The 19,038-nt window shown below is 46.1% G+C and overlaps 1 protein-coding gene across 3 annotated transcripts in view; it reads left to right on the top strand.

Annotated features, from left to right (window-relative positions):
* Urb1 (URB1 ribosome biogenesis homolog) overlaps positions 1–19,038 on the top strand; it is a 69,368-nt gene that overhangs the window by 32,211 nt on the left and 18,119 nt on the right. For all 3 annotated transcript variants that reach the window (XM_015478693.2, XM_048803567.1, XM_048803569.1), the window contains 12 exons: positions 1,434–1,572; positions 2,360–2,530; positions 3,487–3,680; positions 5,384–5,602; positions 6,229–6,408; positions 7,609–8,464; positions 9,415–9,616; positions 10,208–10,394; positions 13,741–13,799; positions 15,798–15,991; positions 17,355–17,465; positions 17,549–17,612. In XM_015478693.2, the coding sequence (XP_015334179.1) occupies positions 1,434–1,572; positions 2,360–2,530; positions 3,487–3,680; positions 5,384–5,602; positions 6,229–6,408; positions 7,609–8,464; positions 9,415–9,616; positions 10,208–10,394; positions 13,741–13,799; positions 15,798–15,991; positions 17,355–17,465; positions 17,549–17,612 (2,576 nt within the window). The remainder of the gene's footprint in view (positions 1–1,433; positions 1,573–2,359; positions 2,531–3,486; positions 3,681–5,383; positions 5,603–6,228; positions 6,409–7,608; positions 8,465–9,414; positions 9,617–10,207; positions 10,395–13,740; positions 13,800–15,797; positions 15,992–17,354; positions 17,466–17,548; positions 17,613–19,038) is intronic.

Genomic DNA, 19,038 nt, shown 5'->3' with positions numbered 1-19,038 from the left:
AGATGAATTTTATGGTTGCTCTTTCTATTTCTATGAAGAATGTCATTGGAATTTTGATTGGGATTGTGTTGAATCTGTATAGTGCTTTTGGTAGTATGGTCATTTTGACAATACTAATTCTGCCTATCCAAGAACAAGTTAGATCTTTCCATCTTCTAAGGTCTTCTTTAATTCTTTAGTGTTCTGTAATTTTCATTGTAGAGGGCTTTCACCTCTTTCCTTAAGTTGATTCCCAAGTATTTTATTTATTTATTTATTTTTGAGACTATTGTAAATGGGGTGGTTTTCCTAGTTTCTTTCTGAGGATTTGTCACTGATGTACAGAAATGCCTATGATTTATGGGTGTTGATTTTATATCCTGCTACTTTGCTGAATTAATTTACTAGTTCTAGAAGATTTCTGGTAGAATTTTTTGGGTCTTCTAAGTATTGAGTCATATTGTTGGCGAATAGTGATAATTTGAGTTCTTCTTTTCCTATCCATATCCCTTTAATTTCTTTTGTCTAATTGCTCTGGCTAGAGTTTCAAGAACTATGTTAGATAGAAGTGGTGAAAGAGGGCATCCCTGTCTTGTTCCAGGTTTTAGAGGGAATGCTTTCAGTTTTTCTCCATTTAGAATGATGTTGGCCTAGGGCTTAGCATAGATAGCTTTTACAATGTTGAGATATATTCCTGTTATCCCTAGTTTTTCTAGTGTTTTGAACATGAAAGGGGTGCTGTATTTTGTCAAATGTTTTCTCTTCATCTGTTGAGCTGATCAAATGATTTTTATCTTTGAGTCTGTTGATGTGATGAATTACATTTATTGATTTCCGGATGTTGAACTAACCTTGCATCCTCGGGATGAGCCCCACTTGATCGTGATGCATTATCTTTTTAATACGTTTTTGTATTCGGTTTGCCAGAATTTTATTGAGAATTTTTGTATCTATATTCATTAGAGATATTGGTCTGAAGTTTTCTTTCTTTGATGTGTCTTTGACTGGTTTTGGAACAGGGTCATATTGGCCTTATAGAACGTGTTTGGAAGTGTTCCCTCTTTTTCTATTTCATGAAATAGTTTGAGGAGTATTGGTGTTAGTTTCAGCTGGCTTCTTAATTCTGCTGATACCTCAGAATCCACTCAGTTGTAGGATCTGTGAAAAAGGAGTAAGTCACTGCTTGCTGTTTCATTTCCTTTCAGGAGTTTTTGCACAGGGGAATAGGAATAGACTAAATGCAGTATTAGAGGAACAGTATACAAAACAGAGGTTTGTTTTGTTTTGTTTTAAATCTAATTAAAAGTTAAAAAAACAAGAACTTTACAATAAAACTACTCACTAAGGACTGTTAACATTTTTAGTTCTTGATTTTTGACCATTGGCTTTTGGCCTTTTTTCCCCCAAAACTCATGACTATCTAAATGTTTTCCATTTGGCTTTTTACTGCCCAGATTTTACTGACATTGGTGGCAAATCCTTATTCATACACAGACAAAGCATCTGACTTTGTCCAGGAGGCCAGTACACTGCAGGCCACCATGACGAAGCAAGATGCCGACGATGCCAGCATTCCTGTGTCCCACATTGATGGTAGGTACTGAGGTAACCCTCCCTCCGTGCTGTGCAGCTTGTGTTCTGAAGATCAAGCCACAGTGGTATATTAGCCACAGAGAATGGGGCTGCACTAACGCCTCAGGCAAAGTGCTGATGACCCGTTTCTTGGTGTCAAAAATCTGCCTGTTCCAGAAGTTTGATGCATTTGTTTATGTAATGAGCAGTATGTGCAGAGGTTACATGCTGGATTGTTTACTCTGTGCCAGGTGCTTTTGCAAGCTTTTTACAAATCTTAATCATGTAAACCTCATAAATAACTTTTGGGCAAGACCACACTGCTGATCTTAATCCAGGTAAACCTTACCTAAAAGGAAGGTATTATGGTCCTGGTCCTCATAATATGTAGATGAAGCAGCTGAGGTACCTAGAGAGTTTAGAAACTTGTTCAAGCTCATGCAATTACAATGGAGTAAAGTCAGGATTTCAACCCAGACTCTCTGGCTCTGGTCTGTGCTTTAATCCTCAGACTCTTGCATCTCAAATTTGGCTAGTTTTCCAGTTTAAAATCCCTGGGTTTCTCGTGATACTTGAGAATAGTTCAATCTGTTCTCAACTTGGCTGAATATTCTGCATTTTGTCAGAGATTATAAAGACTTCTTAGGCAATGTCTTTTTTTAGAATCTGACTATATTGAGTGTTTTCCCCCAAGAGAAGTTGAGATTTGTTTCTCCTCATGTTTCTCCCTCCCTCTGGGACTGTTTGACTGGGGTCTTCTGGTGGCTCTTCTCTCAGTTGGACTCCCTTCTCCTGTCTTCTGTCTCAGATGTGCTGGACATGGTGGACGTCCTGGTGGAGGGCAATGAAGGCTTGGATGAGGAAGTTGGATTCTTGTTAAATGAAGACATGATCCTGCTCACATTCCCATTCAGTGCGGTGGTCCCTGCAGCCCTGGAAGCCAGGAATAAGTTGCTCCTTGGGACAGAAAATGAAGCAGGTACCTGTACCTGCTATTCTGGTGGCATTGGGCCAGCTGGGTCTTGAGGAGTAGGATTGCAGGGGCTCTAGAAACAGTCACTAAGAACACTAAGAACCCCAGGCAGCAAGAGTTCAGACCCACCAGACTAATAACTGCTTGCCGACCTGGCAGAGCTCAGAGTGCAGCATATAGGTCCTGAGGCAAGTGCTGAGACTGGCCTTGACTTGTGGTCTTCCTGCCTCCACCCTGAGTTGCTGGGACTCAGTCATGTGCCACTGTGCCCAGCTTACTATTTTTGATATCCCGATGATGAGGATGAGTCCTTCATACTTCCTGGGTTTTCCAGGCAACTCAGACCCAAGGAAGCATCCACAGGTCGCATTGGTGTAATTAGACAGGACAATCCAGGCTTTGCTACCGTAATAGGTCAGACCCTACATGTCAGGGGTCTAATGTCATAATCTAGTACAGGCTGTTGCCAGTGGTTGTCTTCCAGTAGTTGATTCAGGAATCCAGGTTGCTCTTGATTTAGAGCTGTGCCCTCTCAACATGTGGCTTTGAGGATCACTGGAAAGGGGAGAGAGTGGACAATTAAGGAAGAGATGTTGTGGCCTAGAAGGGACAAATCCTTCCAGCCCCATTCTACCCACAAGAGGGGGCTCATGTGCGGAAGCAGAGGGAAGGGCCTAGTGAACCATAGAAAGTCCTAGGTCCAGGTGGCTTTGGACTTGCTTCTTATATGCCACTTCCCTGCCTCAGGACCTGAGATCTGACCATGAACTGTCTGTTTTATAAAGTAGAGCTTACAACAGTCTGTGCTGTAATACCTACCTCCCCATGTGGGCATGTGACTCCTAATAGAATTGCTTGAATTTTTCTGGGTCTTGCATAGTTGTGGAAGAAGGTAGTCTTGGTGCCCCTTAGGAAGGCACTTGTGGCAGGCCTTTTCCCACACGCATCTTGCTCCTTTGCAGGGGAAAGCATCGTGACGTATCTGACAGCAGTGCTGACCGACCTCCTCCACACCCAGAGGGACCCCCTGGCTCTGTGTCTTCTCCTCCAGGCTTATGACAAGTTTGAGCCTCCGGGCCCACCTTGCTGCCCTCAGCTCTCCAGGTTTAGCAGATATTACAGCCTTTGGATCCCAGAGCAGGCCCGAGAGCCCTGGGTGAGCTATGTCTGTGATCGCTGCTCCTGCAGAGGGTTTTTTCCTATGAGCCACAGCTGCCTGTGCCACTGCTGTACAGCTTGCAGGGAGAAGTTGCTAACCTTCAAGTTTCCCCTATGTAAGAGAGGACGCTAAGTGGTGACACTGCTGCTCAGCTGATATGACTGAAACACAGAGGACTCAGTGTCCAGCAAGATTATATTTCCCACTGGTTCCATAGTGATGACAGTTGGCTTATCACTGTTTCAGCTTAGGACAGTAGGTTGTCTTTCTTTTTTTGTTTACTGACTGGTGTGTGACTTGTTGTCACTGTCTTCTGTGAACCTTAGCATTCTCCTAGATTTCCCATGCTCACTGGCAGACCTGCTCACTCAAGGTCCCTAGCAGGTTTCATTCTGCTAAACTGGGATTTTTTTTTTTTTTTTTTTTGGTGGAGGCTATGTTATAATGGGATTCTAGCTTCAGGGCAGAGTATTTATAAAAGCCGTGTGGAGCCAGTTAACTTTGCTGTATGCATTTTTTGTGGATTCATTAAATTTCACTGTAGTTGAGAAAGCAGACAGGTTAGGGCCCTTTTCTTCTGAACAGTAGCCACACTGATTACATGTTTTCTGTTTATTAGTGCATTCCCAGCCCCATACTAAGCACACTGTATGTATTTTAAGCCCTTTAATCCTAACAACAACTCTTGAGAAGTAGGTCAAGACTACTACCACCCTTTATATACATGGAGAAACTGAGGCAGAATGAGCCCACAACCAGCCAAGGTTAGAGTCAGGATTTGGTCCCAGCATTCTGGCTCTAGAGCCCATGTTGGTAACAGCTGCTGCCACCTTGCTCTGCACAGAGGCCAAGCTTCTGGCCAGGTGGTTGGTTGCTAGTGTGGAGCTGCTGGATGCTCTGTGCTGCCTCTTCTGGACACTCAGTGTTGGCGTCCCTGCTCAGTTGTGTATGTACAACAGAGGCTCCCACTTTCAGGGTGCATTGGAATTCCCTGGGGCTTGTTCAGATTTGGCTGGCATGCACAGCATTACCCAGCATGTCCCAGGTGGAGCCTGAGAATCAGTGCTTCTCAGCCTGTCCTGGTGGTACTGCTGTGCTGGTCTGGGAACCCCAATTTGAAAACCTCTGAGTTTGGGGGGCATGTGTGACATTGGGTTTATTATCCTGAGGAAGTTAAGTGTTTGGAGTTATGCTAACAAAAGTTATGTGGAGTAAATAAAGAGGGCAGTAGGCAGTTTTGTCAGAAGAAATGAACGGCTTCTGTTTGAGACAGGTTGGCTCCAGAAATTTCCCTTCATTCTGTTTGTTGTTTTCCTGTCCTTCTGACAAAATACGGGTCCCTGGGCTCATGGGAGACAAGTAGCTCCAAGGACCCCTCTGGTCTGGGCTTTTCTGTTTCCGGGGATCATCTATCCTATAGTTAAAGCCTTGTCTGTGTGGCACAGGGCTCTGCTCTGCAGGGTCTTTGTGCCTTCCTCTAGATGCCATATGCTCTGTCAGCAGAAACACACTCTAGGAAAATATGTGGGGCTGGTAGCGTTGGAATTAAGTCTACTAAAATGCCACACAGTTTTCAGTCTTTAGCATGATTTTCATGAGGTGTCCTTTGTTATGTGTGTCACCTTGAGTTCATCACCTGTACGCACTGCGTTATGTCATGGTAATTTGTCTTTTATGCTGTCTCTTGCTGTCTCCATCAGCTCCTACAGGCATTAAGCAGCCTTGTACCCCACGCACCTCCAGAGGCCTCCTGCTTCTCTGCCCTGCTGCAGACGGCCTATGAGAGCCAGACACTTTTGGAAGAGTGCATCCAGGCACGGCTGCAGGCTGCCATCCCACACCTTGCCCAGCACCAAGTCCTGCGCTCAGCCAAGCAGGTGCTGCTCTGCCTCAGGACCACTGTGGAGAATTTCGGCCAGGTCAGTGTTGTCTTCCAGCCCTCGTGTTCCCAGCGCTCTACCTGCAGGGAATGTGGCCTTGGAGCTGGTCCCCACCACAGGACAGGATTTCTAATGGTCTGGGGCCACAGAGCAGGCCTATGACTCAGGAATCTGGACACCCCAGCTGTGTCTCCCCCATGCTGGCCGCTCCTTCCTGGAGCAGGCGTGCAGAGGCAGCAGCATGTCTCTTGGCAGCAGATGCGGCCACAGTTTGGCATGGGGTAGCCCTGCCCCTCTTAGAGTAGACTGGGTCAGCAGCATGGCAGGCCCCCTCCTTTCCTGAGTTGATTAATCCAGTAGCTGACCATCGAGCTTTTCCCTGTTGTGGTATATAGTGTTCCAGGTTAGGTTGAGGTTGTCTCATCCCCCTTAACCAAACTAATCCTTTGTGTTTCACCCACGTCACGAAGACAGGTGTCTCATTTGAGAGACGACTCAGGGTGGTTGTTCACGAACACAAACACTGTGTGTAAAAGGCCTTGGCATCTCAGCCTGCTCCCTTTAGTCTTCTTTTCTTTCCTGATTACCCCAGGGACCTGGAAGTCACTGCTGGGTCACCAGGAGCCCTCCCTTCTCTGAGACTCATGTCGTTCTCACCCTCACAGCTGGGCAGAAGTGTGGGGCCCCCCCTCCTGCAGCTCTTCCTGGACCTCCTGAGGCTCTTGGTTATCCACTGTGAACAGTTGGATGCCCAGAACCGACAGAAGTGTGAGGCCGCCCAGGCCGAGTCTGACCTTTTTCTGGACATGGAGTCTGTGGCCTCACTGGAGTTGGCTGATGACCAGGTACTACCACCTCTTTCATAGGCAGCCTGTTAGCCTTTTCCCTAAGGTCACAGAGAGGGATAGATAGTGGCTTTCTGTGTGTGTGCTTCTGATTACAAATATGTGTTTACTAAAGAACAGTAGTGAAATGCAGAAAACTTAGCAGAGATGTTGACCTCATAACCCCCACCCGGGGGGGGTTTCCAATTAGTCCTCTGCACAGTCACCCCCTCCCTCCGCAAGCACCCCCTCACATCACATGCTGTGAGCCTCTTGGGAAGCCTGTGCTGACCAGAATGGGCAGTGGGAGCCCTTTTGTGAGCACAGGAAGTACAGTGCTCTGAGAAGCAGCCTGTGTCTCCTGTCTTTAGTCTTGTGCAGCAGGCTATTGAGGTGGGTCGGGTATGTGTTCTACAGTGTGCCATGTAGCTGTTCTGCTGGGCTGCAAAGGCAAGCAAGTTCCTTATTCATAGTCTTCTTGAGACAACTTTTTTATTTTGATCTCTATCTTGACGTCTGAGAGATGTGTCTTCCCTGTTTCCAACTGGCAAAGCTCTGTTGGGAAGGTGGTAGGCTCCTCCCTTAAGAAAAATGAGGTAAGAAAATGCATTCCTGTCCCTGTGGACTACAGGAATTCCTGGCCAGAAGTCAGGTTCAGCAGGGTTCCACAGGACAGCTGAACCAAGTCATTCTCCAACTAGCCAAGAGCTGCTCTCTGGGCAGTGCTTTAAACTTGGTTGGGCCAGAATTAGATTCTCAGAGTCCCATGAGGCCAAGTGTCCTGAGGTGGAGGCAGGATTAACTTCAGTCAGGACACCTTCCCAAGACACATGGTCTGAGCTGTGACCACTTGATCCCAGTTGTCGGTAGACACCACATCCCTCTACCAGATTTTGCAGGGCAAGGCTTCTGGGAGACCAGAAGGTGGCTTATCTTAATCACATTTTGCATTTGTGTGTGGCCCACCCTCTGCATTGGGTGGCCGGGGAGAGCGGCTTTGCCGTACAGTAAGTCCACTCTGGCTGGTTGCATCAGACATGCTCGTGAACCTGGGTCAATGCCTTGCAGGGAGGAGCAGTCTGTCTCCCGACCAGTGGGTCAGCAGTAGGGCTACAGCGCTGCCTCCTCCTCACTCTCATGGCAGTGAGTGCTCCCTGACAGCTGTGACTCCTCCTTGACCCTGTGCCTCATATGAAGTATGTCACTGTCTCTGTCTTTCAGACACTGGATGAGGTGCTAATGGCCATCCTCAGACACCCGACACTGGAGGGCTGGTTTCTTGCCCTGGAGCAGCAGGCACTGCCCCCACACACGCTCAGCCCCATCCTCGTGAAGCTCCTGGCGACCCACTTCAGTACAGGGGCCCTTCAGCTGCTGGTGGTGAGCGCCCCAATCCTTCGTAACATGGGTCGGCTCGGCCTCCTGGCCAGGTACTCAGAGGCCATCACCCAAAGTGTGTTGAGGGAGCTGCGAGCCAGGAGAGCAGGCCCACCCACATCACTACCCAAGACCCTACCACAGCTGAAGGCCCTGCAGGAACTGCACCCATACATGGAAGGTGCCCAGCTCCGAGAGGTCACCCTGGCCTTGCTGGACCTACCTGAGGCCCACCTGCTGGCCCAGCGACCCACGAAGTCCCCTGGGAAGGAGAAACACCTGAGCGCTCTCGGAAAGACTTTGGTGCAGCTGTTGACTGGCAGCCCTCAGGACCAGCTACAGAGCCACAAGTTCCTCTGGTCTTCTGAGTATGTGAGAGGCCTGGGGCCTCTGCTCCCAACCCTAGCTGTGGATGAACTGGACTCCGTGTTCCTGCACACTCTACAGAGAGATCCTGTGCTGGCCTCCGTGGTGGCAACCGACCTGCTTGACTATTGCCTGGCCCGGCGGACACAGGCGGCCCTTGGCATCGCTGCCCTGCTCCTTCAGCAGAGCTGCACCCACCTGCTGAGGTTTGAGCTGTGGTGTGGGCAGGCTAGTGTGGGGTTCCACCTGCAGGAGGATCTGGACAGCTTCCTTCCCCTCATCCATCTGTACCTTCAGTGCAGGACTCAGGGCCTCTTCATGCGTCCAGCGAGAGGTATGGAGAAGGCTGGCTTTGGGCAACTGGAATGTTACAGGTCAGGGGCTTGAGGAGGAGAGGTACATGTTCCTTTTAAAATCCCTCAGCATCCTGGTCTGAGTGCTTTAGTTCTCTTTGCTCTTCCAGCATCTGACTAGCTCTGAGGATTGAGGAAGGTTGAGAAATTCCCAACACCCTTCCACCTCTCCTAACCTAGGGAATAAAGCATAGCCCTGGTGCCCCCTTGTTACCCTGTGTGAAGGGGCAGGGTTGGGCAGTAGTTGGGGTCTGGGGCTGTGTCTTGCCAAATTGAGGACTCATTCAGGACTAGGCCATGCCTTGTCTATTGCACTGTCCCCACCTCCAGGGGAGATGGTGAGTTAGTGTCATGTGGGACAGTGTGGTTCCGGCTTTCTTTTTTCTTTACCCCGCTTGGTTTCAGTTCTGATGTACTTTCTGATTACCTCGAATTCAGTTAATTTTTTTTCTGTTAAATGCTCAAATGCCTTTTCCCTTGCTGCTTTGCCTGTTTTGTATAACTTTGTATTGAATGTGAAGATGCTTTAGAAACCAAGACAGACCCTCAGGCAGGAGCCTTCCTCCAGGAGTTCTTGATGTACCTTTTCTTGGGCACCCTCCCTGCTCCCGCATCTTGGAAAACGAGTCCCGTACTAGTTCAGAACTTCAGTACTCATGGTCTTATGAACTTAGATCTGGGGCATACATGGCACACTGGGCTCTAGCATTTGTCAAGAATGTTGACTGATGAGATGGAAACGTTTAACAGCTGGCCCCGGGTGGAGGCAGATGTATAGCATTTGCTGATTTCCTTGATGCCAGTACTATTGCTATGGCCTGTTTCAGGCTACCAGAGTGACATCACAGGATACCTAACAGCAGCTGGCTGCTGTCCAGGCTGGCTCAATTGAGCATTGTGTGATGACCTCTGCATGGTGTCTTTGTCCTAGTGTCCTCTGCTGTCATTTCTGTCTTGAGGAAGACCCTGTGGAAACAGCTGCTGGACAGGTTTCTCAGCACTAATGGGCCCCCAGAGTCTGGGCTGCTTCAGGAAACTCTGGCCCAGCTGGTCCCATTTGCAAGAGCCAAAAGTCTCCGAATGCTCATGGGCCATTTGCCCAGCTTGCTTCAGACTCCAAACAGTCACAAGAGGTAGGAGGGCATGGGTCGTTAGATGGCTGGTCTCCTCTCAGCTTCACTTTTCTCTTTAGTATTTATGAAGTAAGTTAGTGAAAAACAGCTGCTGTCCTGTTGTGCTGGTTGGTGAGGAGCTGTTCTGACAAGAACTCTCCTTCTGACTGCCCATGCTGGAGCAGGCACATCTCCGGGAGCTTCTGAACTGGTGGTGATTTCCCACCAGGGGTTGGTTGGCAATGTCTGACTTTGTTTATTGTCACAGCTGGGGTGAGGGGTGTGGTATCCAGAGGGCAGAGGGGGCTGGGATACTGCTAAATATGTTGTAATGCACAGGATAGCCCTCTACAAGAAGGAATTATCCGGCCTTAAATGTCTCAGTGCCTACTTGGAGGGACTCTGATCTAGATAAAGTCTAGACATAAACATATCCTTTTCTCTGCTGATACTGTTGGTTGTGAACATTATGGTGCATCTTTGATGTTTAAGAGTTGTGGGGAGCCTGTGGTCCCTAGGATGGGGAACAGGATTCAGGGCATTGTTCCCTTGTAGGTTTTTTCAAGGTTGGATTAAATCCTCTAACTCTGCAACTCTGGTCTCCTGCTACAGTTGGCTCATGGCAGACGCGGTCTCCACAGCCCTGGAGGGGTCCTCAGGAGAGCTGAGTGCCTGGAGGAAGACCCTGCTAGAGTCCTGTATGCAGTGGCTGCTCGCGTCCTTCAGTGGTAGCCAACTAGGTGATGCCAGTACCCAGGAGCAAGAGAGGCAGATGCTGCTCAGATTAACCGAGTTGTTGGTAGGTGTCATTTTTTACAATCCTGATGACACCTTTAAGGGACAGTAAGCTAGATAAACCAAGCTTTGCAGATACATTTCCAGCCAAGTAGTATGGTAGGACATAAGAGGGGCCATGTCCAGGCAGAGTGGCAGATGGGCAGCCCTGGAACTGATGAACTGTCTTACATCAGGAGCAACTGCTGTATGTTGTCAAGTGCTTTTTTGTATCTACTGAGATTTTTGGTAAGTTCTTTGTTTTAGTTTTTCTGTTAATAAGGTAAATTATATTAATTGTGTATCGAATGTTTAACCAACCTGGCATTCCTGAGATGAACATACTTGATCATGATGCATTATCTTTTTTATATACATGTGATTTGATTTTAATGTTTTATATATTCCATAAAGTATTTTTGCTTCTGAGAACATGAGGGATATTAGTTTGTAATTTTATTTTTCATCCTGTTGTATCATTTTTCCTCTGGCTGATTCCCCACCCCCCCGGGTTGGGGGTTGAACTTAGGACCTCATGCATGCTAGTCAGGTGCTCTACCACAGAGCTACACTTGCAGCCCTCTAGGACTTTATTTTTATTTTTATTTTTATTGAAATGTGGTTTAAAGCAATTTTATTATGATGCATCTTAATGCAGTTTTCTTCACGTTTCTTGTGCTTAGGGTTCAATGAACTGTTGAGTCTGTGGGTTGATAGTTTTCATTACAATAGGAAATATTTGGTCATTGTTCCCTTCTATCAAAGTGTCCTTTCCGAAAAATACTATATTTTGCAAAGAAATAATTAACATCCCAAAGTTTAGCATAAGTATATGAGTTATTCTCGATGCTTGGTATCAAATTGCGTTAATAGTCCTAGACTCATGATTAAACTCTGAATCTAAGACTTAAAGTAATTATAGGAAAAGCGGTAATAATGAACAAGTATGTGGTAAATATATTTTTAGGTCATAGATTAAGCTGTGTACTTATTTAGTTACTTTACGAAACTATGAATATTTATGCCACAGATTTGTGAATTTAAGGAACTCAAACATGGCAGAGCTGAGAGGGGAGGATCATGCCTGAGACCAGGAGAGCTGAGCCGTGGAGGCAGGAAGTGCCTACTGGCCATGGAGCCAAGGGAGTGCTGCCCAACTTCATGGGCCTCCCCTCTGCCCAGCCATGGGACAGGCACTGGATTGGGCCTTCCTTCCCTCTTGTTTAGTTGAGATATTATTTATGTATCATGAAATACACAACTGTTGAGTATAGTTCATATTACCTGTGTACCCCACACTCCTGTCTAGGATTTTCATTTTGGGGATGATTCCTGAGCTTTTTCCCCAAACGTGCTTCCCTCTGAAGCCATCACTCTTTTTTTACCCCCAATACTGGGGTTGGAAACAGGGGCACTCTACCACTGAGATATATACCCCTAACCCTTTTTCTTTATTTATTTTTATTTTGAGACAGGATCTCACTAAGTTGCTCAGGATGGGCTTAAACTTGTGATCCTCTTGCCTTGTCCTCCTGAGTAGCTGGGATTAAGGCATGCATCTCCACATCTGGTGGAAACAACCACTCTTGATTTCTGTCAGCATTAGATTATTTTGCCTGTTTTAGATCGTCATAGACTTGAAATCATACAGCATAGTATGGACTCGTCTGTTGTAGGAATGAGTAGTCTGTTATGTTTTGTTGCTGAGTACTTCTCCATTGTATGATGCCTACGTCCCCTTCCCTAGTCACATGAAAATTTGGAATTACTGGTTTTGTGACTATAAAACTAAATTTAAAACACACTCATTATAAATATAAAGCATTGTGAAACACACAAAGAAGAAAATCAATAGTCTCCCATTACCTAGAGGCCATCCTACTATAGGTTAGGTGTACATCCTTCCAGAGATCTTGCTATATATATATCTATGTGCGTGTATGTGCTCATGAGATAAAACTTAAGTGTAATTTTAGGTTTTCATAGAATCATATTGTGCATGCTGTATGTAGCCTGGTATTTTAGCTGTTGGTTTGGTCTGTTTTTTTTTTTAATATTTATTTTTTTAGTTGTAGTTGGACACAATATCTTTAATTAATTTATTTTTATGTGGTGCTGAGGATTGAACCCAGGGCCTCGCCTGTGCTAGGCAGCTCGTTCCCACAAAATCTACCGCTGAGCCACAACCCCAGCCCTTGGTCTGGTTTTTTAACATAATACCATATTTTGAAATTTCTTTCCCATGCCAGTGACTGAGCACTGCCTTGACCTTGGTCTTGGTACAGTGGTCATTCCCAGGTAGATGAACAGCAACATGTATTGCTGCACCTATGAGTGGCTTTCCAGTTTTTGCTGTTAGGAAGAGTACAGTGTATTATCATAAAGCATATGTGATGAATCTTGCTTGGTATGTCTTTGCACATTTGATCGCTTTTGTCCAGTTGAATACCTGAAAGAGGAACTGCTGGAGCAGAGAGAACATATTTAGAATGGGATGAGTAGAGTAGCTTCTTTCAGTTAAATGATGCTTTCTGCTTTCTGGACTCATCCATTGTGGGAATGTGAAGTCTATTGTGTACTGAGTAGGAGTTGACCAAGGTGCCAGCTGCCCCTGGGATTCCTTCCATTGGTTCTGGCACTAAAGTCTCCACAGCATGGCCAGGTTGGTGGAGCGAGGCAGCAGCCTAAGCATGCACTGCTGTTAACTGGTCTCTCTGGTTCCAGCATCTATCTTTGAATTCCATGTCCCTCTTCCCTTTGTCCAGCATGTACCCAGTCTCACAAGTGGTTCTCCTTGGCTATTTAATTAAAGACTAACTGCAAATCCTTTAGTGCTGTTTGAAATGGTAGACTAAGATAAACTTAGCAGGATGCCTCAGGAATTTTTCTTTCCCCATTCAGTGAGGAGGAGCATGCTAATAAAATGTCAGAACTCCTAGCAGAAAATAACGAGTTGTTTTTGTTTTTGTTTTTGTTTTTGTTTTAAGTTAAAAAACATCACCAGGCACCAGAAGCCTGTGTGCTTTTGAGGTTATTTGGATAGCTGTTTCATATTGACTGGAAAGCCCTAACTTCAATCCATAGTCTACATTTTAGGTTCTCCTCTCTGCCCCCCCAAACTTAAACTATCTTGTGCTCATCAAGAGTGACCTTAAGGGACTAGAACAGGAGCCGCTGGGAAGGATCAAACACTTATAGCAGGGGAGGAGTCGGGGCTCCTCTTTTTCAACTCTTTGGTCAGATATTTTATAGAAGGGGAATCAGACTCAGAGAGGTAGCTGCCTTCCTAAAACTTGTACAGCTAGAACCTCTCTCAATATTTTTAAAACACGTTGATGTTTCATGATATTTCTTGCTTGCTTTATTCATAGCGTGCACTTAATGAAGTTGATCCTGGTACTTGGCAGAAATTTGTGAAAAAGGGACTTAAGTAAGTTGATTTTTTTATTTACTTGGTATCATTTATAAAGGTGTGAATGTCATTAATCATGAAAAAACTCTTATATAGCTTGTTATAATACAAGTGGAAGAGCAGGTGTTGCCTCATTTTTAGAGCTAAAAGATAAAGATGGTTGGAGAAATGAAATGATTTGCCTGTTGACACGCAGGGTGACTTTAATGATGAGGAAAGAAGCAACATTTTGAAAAATGAGATATTTTTAAAATACCAAAACGTGCAAAGAGTAATAGCATCCAGATTTGATCCATGATGACAGTTTTTTATGCCTATACTAAATTTGTCCTAATTCATTTTCTCTCCCTTCCCCCACTGTTCTCGGCTGTGCTTTGTCTTGTTCGTGTATATTTTGTATTTTCACATTCTACATGTCAGTGTATGTTTTATTAGTAATGTTTTATGTGTTTAGTATCTTACACAGATGTCTTTTTCTGTCTTTTCTTTCACCCAGTTGTTTTTGATTTATTGAACTTGATGCATGTAGATCCAAGTCATTCATTTTTATTGCTATGTAGTATACTGTCTTTAGATGCTGCACTAATGTAGCCCGTCCTCTACCAACGGACATTAGGCTGTTTCCCCAAGTCTCTCCCTTAGAATCCTGACTAGACTAGCACATGTATCTTATGTTGCTGTGGCTGGGAGGACACGCTGGCTGTTAGTGTAGGCACACCTGCAGAGTCCCTCGATGTGCATACTGCTTTCCACAGTTGAGTGAATTTGCTCTCTCTGCAGTGTGGGTGTAAATCCATTTTTCATGTCCTGTTGACACTTGACATGGTCAGACTCCTTAGTTTTTGGCAGTCACATAGTTGTGAAATGATGCTGTACCATACCTGTAATTTTCATTTTCCTGATCATTCATTAACTTTAGTCAGAGAAAACTCTCTCTCACAAGAGGAGAGAAAGAAGTGAAAGAGGGTCCAGGTTAATGACAACTATAGATGATCATTATGTTGTGATGGCTTTCTCTCCAACTTTGGTTAATTTTTGAGTATGGAGTGCCTACCTTAACTTAGTTGATTCTTTTTTTTTTTTTCGTTTGGGGCAGGGGTTGGTACTAGAGATTAAACCCAGGGTACTTAACCACTGAGCCACATCCACGGTCCTATCTGTCTGTCTATCTATCTATTTATTTTGAGGCAGAGTTCCTTAGGGCCTGGCTTACTTATTGCTGAGGCTGGCCTTGAACTTGTAATCTTCCTGCTTCAGCCTCCCAAGCTGCTGGGGTTACAGGCCTGCTATACCATGCCTGGCAATTAGTTGATTCTTAACATTATTCATTTAGAACTAAAAAAGCTTTTTTCTAGATTATGGATATTCTGTCTCTGTAGTGGTTTTGAAGGATTTAAGTCATAGTTTCCAGCCTGAGTAGCCAACAGGAAGGAAGCAAGCGAGAGGCCTGGCTGGCAGGGTGGGCTGGGCAGCACTCGGTTTCTCTCCTCAGGCCCAGCTCTTCCACTGCCTCCTGGTGTTTCAACTAAACAGGAAGTTTGTTTGGTGTTTATGTCATAAAGAAAATTGGGTCCTATGCCACATAAGACATTTTGGTCACTAATGGGCCTATATACGATGGCGTTCCATATGAGATTGTTTCTCCTAGTGATGTAGTAGCTGTCTGAGTAAGCACACTCGCGATGCTTGTGCAATGACAAAAACTGTCTAATAGTAACAGTTCTCAGAGCGTGTCCCTGTCATCAGTGGTGCAGGCTGTAAACGCACTGTGTCCCACCTTGTTTTCCGAAGCGTCTCTGTGTGGTGGTGGACAGTGAGAAACAAGGCTAGCTAGCAAGGATGATGCCGTGGTAGAGGTAGAACCCAGGTGATGGGTATGTGCACATCCACTGTGACATTCTCAACTTTGTGCTGTGTTTGAAAATCTTACTAGAATTTTGAGGAAAAAAAAGATAGTTTCCTGTAGAATACACTTCCCTAACTTGAAACTCTTTCCCTTTTACCCTGGCCTCCCAGGTTTCGCTATCAGGACCACACCTTCCTACAGACCCTCTGTGCTGCCACACAGCTCCTGTATGGCCCGGAGAGCACTGTGCACACCAAGCTCATCCAGCTCCCGGTGGTCCACATGATGCTCACCCAGCATTCTCTGTTTTTGCCAACACTGCTGACATCTGAGGAAGAAGGAAACCCAGACAGTCAAGTAAAAGGTGACTCTCACACAGCCTTCCCAGTTCAGTTGCAGCTTTTATTTCCTGTGTCATCAAAACTTCTCTCCCACTGGTTTTCAAAGCTAAACAAGTATTACGAAAATGGCAGTAGAATATCTTGTTTCTGTCAAATCCAGAGTAAAGAAATACTGCTGCCATAAGTTCAGACAACAGTGAGACCTGTTTTAAAGGCCTCATCAGGCTTAAGGGGTCGTGTACTGTATTATGCGCCAGTGTTAGTGTCTGGGAGTTAGGGAAGGTGAGGGGTGTGGGTCTCTAACCTGAGAGAAATTGATTAGTTGTGTGAATTTTCTTAATGGAAAGATTGAAACTTACCAAGGGAGAAGGGCTGAAACCTGCTCCTTGGCAGTTTACTGTTGTGCAGTTCTTCTAAAGCCAGGCTTTATTGATGAAGCAGCTACTTTATGCCCATGAGTCCCAAGTGTGGTTTTGGCTATGGAGGATGTCCAAAAAGATGTCTGACAGTCCCTGTCCCCTCAAAGCCACACTGAATATTTAGAGAAGCAAAATCAACACCTCAGATCATTGGAAATCTCCACAGGGGCAGTCAGTAATGAACTGCAGGGTGGAAGATAATTGTCACCCAAATGATAGGTAATAGATACATTAAAAAGGGTTGTGCCCTTTATTGAAGCAGGAATAGAAATAATATAGATTTTGGTAGCATAATTGTGTCATTTAGCCTTTCATCTCTGTGACAAAAATACCCAACAAGAACAACTTAGAGGAGGATAAGTTTATTTTGGCTCATGACATTGGAGATTGAGTCCATGCTGGTCTGACTCCATTGCTTTGAGCCCAAGTTGAGGCAGCATATCATGGAGGAAGGGTGTGGAAGTTGAAAGAGAAGGACCCACAGGAAAAAAAAATCCACCTTTTCTGGGGCATACCCTCTGTGACCCACCTTCTCCACCTGCGTTACCACCCAGCCAGTTCATTCAAACTAGGATGGACTGATTTGGTCACAACTCTCATTATGTAATCAGGTTGCCCCTGAATATTCCTGCATTAACAGGAGCTCTTGGGAGACACATCATAGCCAAACCTTAACAAGAACCATAGGGGAAAATGCTTGGATTTAAAAATCTTGGGTGGCTTAAAATTGTGCAGGGGGCATGAACAGAGACTGGTCCTCAGCCTTGTCAAAGATCTAGGGATACAGCTACTATGAAGATGTGTTTATTTTACAAAACAGGAAAGGGACTGGACAGTGGTCCAAATCCCAGAATCATTCGGGGGCTGTTTCAGGCATTTTGATGTTCCCTGGAATGTGCCCTCCCCTACTCCTGTGCTGAATGTATGTGTCTCTGCAGGGCTGAGCATTTTGGTGTTTCTCTTCCAGAAGCGCTGGTGGACCTGATGGCGACCGTGGTGAGGATGTGCCCCTCTGTCTGTGAGAGCAGCCACTTTGCCGTGCTTCTTGGGGCCTACAGGGCCACCCTCAGCATTTTGGGTAAGGGTTGAGAACTGGTGGGGTGTATCCCATGGTGTGTTTAAGGAGCTCAGCTTCCTAAAGGGAGCCTCATTGACTTCCAGATCAGAAGATTTTACTTCTCCTCCGGGCGTATGAACAGAACAAGCTCAGCCTCATTAGTTTCAGGTGAGTGACGGAGCCTGCGTGTGCTGGGACCAGCAGGCACTGAGGGCATTGGCCTTGATGGTGCAGCTGCCTCTCCACACAGCAAATCCCAGGCTTGAGAGTTTTCTCATTGGTTTTCAATTCTCAGTTCAGGGTGACGGAGACAGATCCTCTAGCTCATGCACAACTCCAGCACGAGCTACTCAGGCAAGGCTTGGCCTTGCCTTGGGTCTGCTGGTGGGCCTCCCCCGCTGACCGATGGTGCCTGTTAGTGGAGGACCCGCCCCTAGACACACTCCTGACTAAGAGGTCTCATGTGATTAATTTTTATGGAAATCTTTCTCTTCATGCTTCTCTTTAAGTAGAATGACATATGATGGGGTTTGGGGAGAAGAGTGAAGAGGGCTGCCTGAACATTAGGTCTGTTCTGTTTGCCCATTCCTGCAAGTGTCTCTCTGTACCCTCTGCCCCTATCTGTCACTCTTCCTCTGTCTGTATATCCTGGGCTCCCAGGAGCTGCTTCACTTTGCTTAAAGTTGAAAGCTGTATTAGCTCAGAAGCTGCCACCATCCCAAAGAAAGAGCGACATTCTGTCAAGAATACCCAGGTCTTATGTAGAGACCCATTCTTCCCCTTGTGCACTGGCCCCTTCCCTTCTCACCTTGGGGTTGGTACTCTGTCATTTGTACCTCTCCTGGAACGGAACAGTCCCTGTGTACCTGAGTGAGAGAGGAGGGCAAATCAGACATAAATCTCATTACCATGAAGAAAGAGCCCTTCTAACTGTCCGTGTTGTCTCAGATCACCCTTGAACTCAGAGAGCCAAGAAGGGCAGGTGAGGCTGTGCAGCAGTGACAGCTAGCTTAGGTTATGAGAGCCTCCCTTCAGCTCTCAGGAGAGTGTGAAGGAAGGAAGTGAGCTCATGGGGCTCCATGGAGCTGAGGAACATAAAAGCACTTCTAGTTCCCCAAAGTACTGTCTCCATCCAGGAGATGGCAGAAAGCTGATTGACATTTCAGAGCAGGGAAGTGGCCCTCCTCAGAGCTGGCTTTAGGAGCATCCTGACAGTAGTAGGTCCATCCAGAAGGTAGATAGGGTAAGAAGGAAAATTGGGAGGTGGGGGTGAGGAGAGAGAGGCCTGTCATTTTCTTGGCAGAAGGCCTTGGGGGCCCTCTCTGGGCAGTTGCAGTGGGGGTTTGTGGCATGCATGGTGTGCATGACATACCTGTGATGGACACTCCAGGTGGGGCAGTCTAAAAGTCTTATGCAGGCAGACCTGTTCACTCGTGGCCTGTGGGCAGAAGGAGTTCAGGATTCTGCCTTTGGTGTAACTGGGGCTCTGCAGCCAGGCTCCCCAAGTTTGAATCCTGGCTCTGCCACTTGCCAGCTGGGAGGTAACCAACCAAGCATCTTTCCTAATCTTCTGCCTCTTTTTCCTGTTTTCACA

Source organism: Marmota marmota, unplaced genomic scaffold (assembly GCF_001458135.2).
Source record: "Marmota marmota marmota unplaced genomic scaffold, marMar, whole genome shotgun sequence".
NCBI classification, from domain to species: Eukaryota; Metazoa; Chordata; class Mammalia; order Rodentia; family Sciuridae; genus Marmota; species Marmota marmota.
Note: the sequence above shows the minus strand (reverse complement) of the source record. Positions and strands in the feature narration are given on the sequence as shown.